Genomic DNA, 8,215 nt, shown 5'->3' on the forward strand with positions numbered 1-8,215 from the left:
AAGTAATTGTGACCGTGAATAGTAGTTTTTTGTTTTGTTTTGTTTTCTTAATTCTTTTTAAAAAATTTTACTGGAGTATAGTTGATTTACAATGTTGTGTTAGTTTCAGATGTACAGCATAGTGATTCAGTTAGTTATACATATACATATATTCAACCTTTTTTAGATTCTTTTCCCATATACATTTTACTTTTTATTAAAAAAATATTTATTTATTTATTTTGGCTGCTCCAGGTGTTAGTTGTGGCATGTGGGCTCTTAGTTGCGGCAGGTGAACTCTTAGTTGCGGCATGCATGTGGGCTCTAGTTCCCTGACCAGGGATCGAACCCAGGCCCTCTGCACTGGGAGTGCAGAATCTTACCCACCAGACCACCAGGGAAGTCCTTCCCATATAGATTTTAAAATTTAATTCTTTTTTTAAAAAACTTTATTGGAGTATAGTTGATTTACATTGTTAAGTTTCAGGTGTACAGCATAGTGATTCAGTTATACATATACATATATTCATTCTTTTTCAGATTAATAGTGAAGTGTTTTGACACTGCTGCCACATACCACCCAGGCTGGTAAACGAGGAAGGGAGTCAATTCTAGAGCCTCCTGGTACAATGCTCGTTCACGAATATACTGGGTTTCTCTGACCTATTTATAGATTAAAAATTGAATAGGTTTTAAAGTAGTTTTAGCTCACCCGTCTGCATTTTGCCTTTGGTCCTGCTTGTCCCCGTTGCCGAGGGTGAGCATTGGGCTGGGCAGGGAGACTGAAGGAAGAGAGGGGAAGGATGAGGCAGAGAGAAAAAACTGGGGGTGGGAGAAAGGAACTAAGGAGCAGAGAGCTGGGAGACCTTTTTTTTGGCCGTAAATTTTATTCATCATTTTCCTAATCAGTCTTTACTTTTTTGGCCGAGCTGCATGGCATGCAGGATCTTAGTTCCCCAACCGGGGAGCCAATCTGTGCCCCCTGCGGTGGGAACGGGGACCCTTAACCACCGGACCACCAGGGAAGTCCCTGGGGGACATCCTCTACTGTGATTCTTTTGCATATTAACATCAAAACATCTTAGCTCGTGGCTCAGCCCACTGACCTCACACCAATCTTCCCCCAGCCCTTATTCTCCTCCACCCCCTCCTCCCCACCTACTTGCTGGTTAAGTTATATTCCCTCTGAATCTGTCTACCATGGGACTGAGTCCGTACTGTGAAATGAGTCGTTTGGCACTGGCCTGGCATATAGTGAGAGGCAGTACTGAATTATTTCTGCTCCATGCAGAGCCTTTGTTCCAGCCATGGCTTCCTCACACACACTAGGTGCTTCCACCCCTGGGTCTTGATTCCTTCTCTTTGCCTGGAATGCCCTGCTTCTGATGGCACCTCCTTTATGAAGCCTTCCCTGGTCCTATGGGAGGTCCTATGGAAGTGGGGAACATTTCCTAATCCTCAGAGATCCTGCAGCTCTTTGGTAAAGCCACTGGTGGCCTTGACCCCTCTCTGCCTTGTGTCACGGCTGTGTACCAGTCTCACACCCCTATCTGGGGTCAGCATCCCAAGCACAGGGTATCTGACTAGCCTTTTTGAGGCCCACGATTCCTTGCATACTGCACTGCATATACCAAGCATGCAACCTCTGTAAAATAAAGCATTTAGGTCATCTGGTGGGAAGAGCAGTGGAGAGTCCTGGGTTCTAGAAAATGTGCAACCACCTATTAGCCTTGGGAATTTCCACATTTCATATTTTTTAACTATCAAATGGAGACAATTAGGCTTTTTTTGGGGGGGGCACGCCCATTTGTGTTTATTTATTTGGTATGTGGGCCTCTCACTGTTGTGGCCTCTCCCGTTGCAGAGCACAGGCTCCGGATGCGCAGGCTCAGCGGCCATGGCTCATGGGTCCAGCCACTCCGCGGCACTTGGGATCTTCCCGGACTGGGGCACGAACCCCTGTCCCCTGCATCGGCAGGCGGACTCTCAACCACTGAGCCACCAGGGAAGCCTGTGTATTTATTTTTTGTCCACACCACGTGGCATGTGGGATTCTAGTTCCCCGACCAGGAATTGAGCCTGTGCCCTCCGCAGTGGAAGCATGGATTTTTAACCACTGGACTGCCAGGGAAGTCCCTAGCCTTTCTTTTTTTTTTTTTTTTTTTTGCGGTACGCGTGCCTCTCACTGCTGTGGCCTCTCCCGTTGCGGGGCACAGGCTCCTGACGCGCAGGCTCAGCGGCCATGGCTCACGGGCCCAGCCGCTCCGGGGCACGTGGGACCTTCTCGGACCGGGGCACGAACCCGCGTCCCCTGCATTGGCAAGCGGACTCTCAACCACTGCGCCACCAGGGAAGCCCCCTAGCCTTTCTTAATTATTTCATTCCCTGAGATACACCCAAGTCACATCAATTTGATTAGAATGTTCACAAACCAGGACTTCCCTGGTGGTCCAGTGGTTAAGACTCCAAGCTTCCACTAGGGGGGTACAGGTTTGATCCCTGGTCGGGGGGGAACTAAGATCTCTCATGCCATTTGGTGAGGCCAAAATAAATAATGTTCACAAACCTCTTGCCATTATGTTCAGATACTTGTTTTGGTTGGTTCCAGACAGCTGATTGAATACTGATGTTGCCAGTTTTCCAAAGAATAGTCCCATTCTGGAGAACTGGAGGGCTTTAAAAGCCACAAGAGATGTTAACAACCTAGCACAGGACCAGCACATCAACGGCACAGGATTCTCTTACTGTTTCATCCCACCTTCTTTTTTTTCAAACAGATTAAAAAAAAAATTTATTTATTTTTGGCTACATTGGATCTTTGCTGCTGCATGCGGGCTTTTCTAGTTGCAGCGAGCGGGGGCTACTCTTCATTGTGGTGCGTGGGCTTCTCATTGCAGTGGCTTCTCTTGTTGAGGAGCATGGGCTCTAGGCACGCAGGCTCAGTAGTTGTGGTACACGGGCTTACTTACTCCGAGGCACGTGGGATCTTCCCGGACCAGGGCTCGAACCTGTGTCCCCTGCACTGGCAGGTGGATTCGTAACCACTGTGCCACCAGGGAAGCCCCTCATCCCATATTCTGATTGTGGTCTTCTGTGGGTTTGGCCTCTAGGTTGTTCTATAATAGAAGCCCCTATAAGCCCTTTTGGTTAACAGTCAGATCTTTCTGATTTTTAGAAGTATCATCCAAATAATTTGAACAATGCCACTACATTTGGAGCCAAGTGGTAAGTTGTTTATTAAACACAATCAGTTTTGTAGGATCTTGGGTTACAAGCCTCTGCCTCTGGGGTTAGAATTTTGTTTTCAGGACCATTACCACTGGCTCAGCCCTGCATCTCATTGGTCCTCCTCTTCCACAAACACCTCCCTGGCTCCAGGCTGGCCTCTATGTGGGATGCTAACCTTTATTTACAAAATGGGCCAGCAACCAAGAAGGGCAGGGTTGACTCCTAACCACCATTCTGAGTTTGAAGTCTGACCAGTTCATAATCCACAAACGGAAGATTTTGTGTTTAACAGAATGGCCCTAAGAGCAGACTTTGATACACTTCACTACTCATTGCCCTTTGTCAAAGGATGGCCTCCCAACATTAAGTATCAGCTTCTCCAACATTTTAGTAAGTACGTTTTTAATACTACTAACCTATTCTCTAGAAAAATTACTTTCGTTGTGCCTTTTCTAGGGTTTGTGGATTACATCAAGCCGCACACCGTATTTATCATTTTGTCACAGTCCTTAAGACCTGTTAACAAGGGAAGTCAAGGATTTCCAAACAACCCTGCTCTGTCATCTCACAAGGCAAGTCCCTCCACAACCACTAAACCACTCAGGCCGTTGACCAGGTGTCTGTCAGCCAAGCAGCACCTTCTTTCAGGACAGATCAATGGGACAGCACAGCTGTGGCTGAATGCTTACAGGACAGCTGACATGGGGGGCACTTGGAGGGACAAGCTCACTAGTTTTTCATTAAGAGGTTGAGGCCCCATTTGAGGAGCTGCGGCTGCAGATGTAACCTCTACTGCCATTTCTGTGGTTCCTCCACACATACAAGATTGACTGTGACTATATATTAAACAGAAATCTGCAAGTCAGATGTTTCTGAAAACAAGTTTTATTTAAATAAGGGTTTAAATACATTACATAACATTAAAACTGAAGGGGGAAAAAACCCCCCAAAAACCAAAAACCAGTTTGTTACTTCACATGGCATTGGGCAGCTGTTGCTAGTAAGTTGCGAGCTCTACAGCTACATGACTGATACATCGGTTTGAAATTTGTTCCCTTGTCAAAAGTTTAACTCTGATAGAAGGTTGGCCTCACATTCTAGTTTGGACATCGATCAGCTAGGATATGTCTGGTCAAAAAGACGTTGGTGGCAAGCCAGATGTCCTGTCACCTCGATAGAAGGAAGGTGGCTGCTCTAAGCTCTGCCCACCTGGTCACGTTGGAGATACCACAGGATCTTTCCCCTGATGATCAAAGACTCCCTCTAGCAGTACAGCTGCCGTCGCTGCCTCACCCCATCCTCCACTCTCAGCTTCACCGAGGGCTGTTCAGGTGGCGACATTCTCTTAGGGCAGGGAACTCTGTAGAGGGATTGCTGAGGAGCTTCTGGCTAGACATAGCCGCCTGTGATCTTGGGGCTCTGGACTTGGCTGAAACATCGCCGTTATTGCTTTGTTTCAGGCCGGACAGTGCCAGGTGCCTACTGCTTGACCTCTGTTTAAATGAGGGACTTCAAGACTAGACAGCATGGCTCTTTTCAGTTTATTGCATGAAGGAGTTACACTAGTCCAAGTTAAAAGCAGACCCCAAATGGTTACATTACACAAGCTGTGAGGTTTTTAAACTTGTGACAAGGGACAGGAGGAACATTCTACTCATTGCAAGGAAATCCTCACTTAAGCTTCAGTGAGCCAGGAGCACTTAGAACCCATGAACCTTCAGCTGGTCGTCCTTAGCCAGTCCAATCTGCAAAGGAAAAAAGGGCAGTTTTAGAGAGGAAATAGAGTTAAAGTCTCCATTTCTGATGACAACAATCCTGTCTTCCTGCTTCTACACTGGTCAAGAGAAGTCCCAGAGCCCAGATGCTCTCAACTCAGGGTACACTCAGTTAACCACCAATGGTGCAATAGGATTTTAGCACTTAGGAACAGCCAACCAGACATCCTGTTTGTTTTAGTATCTGTCTGCATGCAACTGCACCCTTAAAGCAGATCCATGTAAACAGTAAACTTAAGGCAGACAAATCCCTTGCTTTCAGAAATACATTTTGTCTATGAACTTCAAGAACTGAAACTGTTTGGCTTAGCCTTAGAAAGCAAACTACGTCCCCAGCAGAGACGGACTAGACTAGGCAGATCTCAGATTAGTTAGCCAGGGCAGAGGCACAAATGCACTAACAGGAAGTGACAACTCACCTCTACGAGGAACTGGCATATGTTCTTGCGCTGGTCACCCTGTAGCTGGATTACTTCTCCATATTCTGGATGCTCAATCACAGTTCCATTGCAGGCAAATTTCTGCAAGGACAATGCAAGCAAACAAGTTAGGCAGCGGAACGGCCTGAATGCCACTAATAACCCTTTCCAGAAAGTAATACAGGACAGCAGCCCCATGTACGCAAGGTAAATACGATTTCCCTACAATCTCATCGAAAACCTACCTTCTTAAACGCCTTCACTAGTTTCTTTTTATCGTAATCATCAGCGATCCCTTGGACAGTAGTAAGGGTCTTCCTGCCGTTTCTCTGTTGAATTCTTATATGGATATAATCCTCAGTGCCAGCAGGAAGCAGATCATCACCCTTACTTGCATCAGCAAAGGGGTCTGGGAAGAAAGGTCAAGCTCGTTTAGTTCTATTGTGCTCAGATCCCACTGCCACCCTCCCACTGGATCTCTTCCGTGTGCAGAAACTGATACTGAAATCGTCAGGGCCTGGTCAGATCAGATATGTTCTTTGTTGGCTCTCCTCGAACAGGTCAGTCCGGGACGGCCGGCTTCCCCAGTCCGGGAGAAAGTCTGGGCTTCCTGCCCCAGGCCCGCCCTCGAAAGCCGATCACATGTCGGGGGAGCCAGGGTTGGCCGGCGGCGCCCCACCCAGCTGATGCAACCGGCCGGAACCCAAGATCCGAGGCGGGGCCCCGCTTCCCGCCCCATTGGCGCGCGCAGCTGTCACTTATGGCTGGCACCGCCTCTCCCTCCCGGCTCTGTGACAAGGGCGGTGACGTACGGGATGTGACGAAAGGATGGCGGGAGGGGCGGGTGTGGGCCGGAAAGGCCAGGGAGCCATTAGTAAATGCGCCACCCGAGACGCTGGACCCGCCCAATGGCTGACCTCCCGCCCGCTCCTTCCGGTCGCGCTCAGGGGCCAACCCCAGGGCCCAGGCCGCGGCCCCACTGCCTGCGAGCCCAGACATCTCTCCTGTACCCAAGTTCACTAAGGTACGGAACGCTTAGCAGCTTTCCGGGCCCTAGCTGCGGACCCGGAGCGCCCCGCCCGGGCCTTCCTCCTCTTGGGACCTTTCCGGGACTTACCGAAAGAGTGGAGGTTCTGGATAGCGGACATACGATACGATTCCTTTTCCTCGGTGGAAACGGCCTGCGGAAGGCGGCGGCTGGAGAAGGCGGGCGGGGGGGACGGAGCGTCGGGAAGCTAGGGGGCTCGAGGGGGAGGCTGCTGAGTCCTCGGCGGCGGCTCAGTGACTGGGGCGGAGGGGCGGTGCCTGTATTCACTTATGTAGCCGCCCTGTGACGCCAGCGCGCTGCCCTCACGTCCAGGCCCCACCCACGGCGTTGTGCCCCCTGCGCTCGGGCGCCGCCGCTTCCAATTGGTCCGGAGGCGGGGACGCGGGACGGCGCTTGCGCAGGAACTGTGTGCTGCGGGAGGGCGTCCTCTCGACTAGGGGAGAGATGGAAGGGGGAGGGAAGGGTTGGTTCGTCTAGGCGCTTGCGCAGTGCTGGAGGAAGGTGGCCGGTGCAGACAACTGGCGGAGGTTTCTGCGCCTGCACCCTATGTTCTCTGGCTTGTTCCGCCTTCTTGACCCTGTTGCAGGGAAGGGTTTTTTCCTGGGGTAGATTGGCACTCCTTAGAGAGGATTTAGATGCTGACCCGCCCAAACACGACAAATTCCCACTGTCTCATACCCACCCAACCACCCACTTACTCCCTACTTTACAGATTTGCTCCGTAACAGATTTAGGGCGGCACTTTTTCAACGTACAATAGTAGAACCAAAACCTTAACTTTATCATTTAGATTAATTTATCATTTAGATGAATCTAATCTGAAAATGTATTAATCTACTTTAAACGTATCGTTTAGATCGTCTAAGGAAAGAATCCCCAGATCATTAGCACAAGTTCAAGGGAGAGTAACGCTTGTTCTGGGGGTCAAGAAGAATTCCTGCACTTTTATCATACATATTGTGTGGGGTTGAGCCTTCCCAGCTTGAACTATTTCCTTCAAAACAGTCAACCTTTCTTGCACTTTCAATTTATTAATTGAAATGCTCATAGTTGCAGAGGTACCTAGTGTGGTTTTAGACTCCAAAGGCTTCCAGGGACCAGAGAGGTAAGGTAAAGGAGTGCAGACAGCCAAGGGTGGTGTAACGGGGTGTGGTGAGCGCCGGGGTGAAAATCAGAGGCTGCAGCGGCTCCAGCCCATTGTGCTGGATCTTCTTTTTCAAGAGAACCCTGAAATTCAGATGTTTCTATAAAATCTTTTGATTTCTAATCATTGCCAATAAATTTAATTTTGGAAAAACACTGTGCAAGGCAAACAGAAAAATGTATGCTGGCCCCAAGGACTGTGGGTTTATGTATCTTGATGGTCAGGGTCACTGGCACCAGTGGAGTCTAATGGGAGGGAGAGACAATAAGATGACAGATTGTGACAGGTGCCAAGAAAGAAGTAAATAAGGTGACACGAGAGAGTGACAAGTGTCATGGCCTGAGCACGGGTTGGAAAAGAATTTCCAGACACAAGGCAGAATGTAAGGAAGAGCTGATTAAAGAGAAGGGTCGCTGCAAGAACAGTGGGCCGATTTCCTGGTAGCCAGGGAGAGTCGACGATGCGCGTGGGTTGCTTGTCCGTTTTTATAGCCAGGGACTTGTGAGTTACCTGCCAATTGGGTAGGGTCCACATGTTTCCAGTGGGATGAATACCTCCCTTTATATGGGATGGGAAAGGAGCAAGGCATGCTGCTTGGGAAAGCTCAGAGATGTTGCAATGG

General features: G+C 49.1%; 1 protein-coding gene across 1 annotated transcript; it reads right to left on the reverse strand.

Annotated features, from left to right (window-relative positions):
• Nucleotides 1-4,076: 4,076 nt before the first annotated feature.
• Nucleotides 4,077-6,693, reverse strand: EIF1 (eukaryotic translation initiation factor 1). The gene is made up of 4 exons (XM_065896886.1): nucleotides 6,519-6,693; nucleotides 5,647-5,810; nucleotides 5,402-5,503; nucleotides 4,077-4,952 (listed from the first exon to the last, which is right to left on the reverse strand). The coding sequence occupies exons 1-4, from the start codon at nucleotides 6,547-6,549 to the stop codon at nucleotides 4,908-4,910; spliced, it is 342 nt and encodes a 113-aa protein (XP_065752958.1). The 5' UTR covers nucleotides 6,550-6,693; the 3' UTR covers nucleotides 4,077-4,907.
• Between the last annotated feature and the right edge of the window lie 1,522 nt (nucleotides 6,694-8,215).

Source organism: Phocoena phocoena, chromosome 19 (genome assembly GCF_963924675.1).
Source record: "Phocoena phocoena chromosome 19, mPhoPho1.1, whole genome shotgun sequence".
NCBI classification, from domain to species: domain Eukaryota; kingdom Metazoa; phylum Chordata; class Mammalia; order Artiodactyla; family Phocoenidae; genus Phocoena; species Phocoena phocoena.

What these genes read in the sequence shown, in the direction of transcription:
- EIF1 (XM_065896886.1), bottom strand. Translation starts at nt 6,549, where the DNA reads ATGTCCGCTATCCAGAACCTCCACTCTTTCG. An exon ending in CCAGAACCTCCACTCTTTCG is followed by an intron (nt 5,811 to 6,518) that starts GTAAGTCCCGGA and finishes CTTTCTTCCCAG; the next exon opens with ACCCCTTTGCTGATGCAAGT. An exon ending in TAGTGAAGGCGTTTAAGAAG is followed by an intron (nt 5,504 to 5,646) that starts GTAGGTTTTCGA and finishes TTGTCCTTGCAG; the next exon opens with AAATTTGCCTGCAATGGAAC.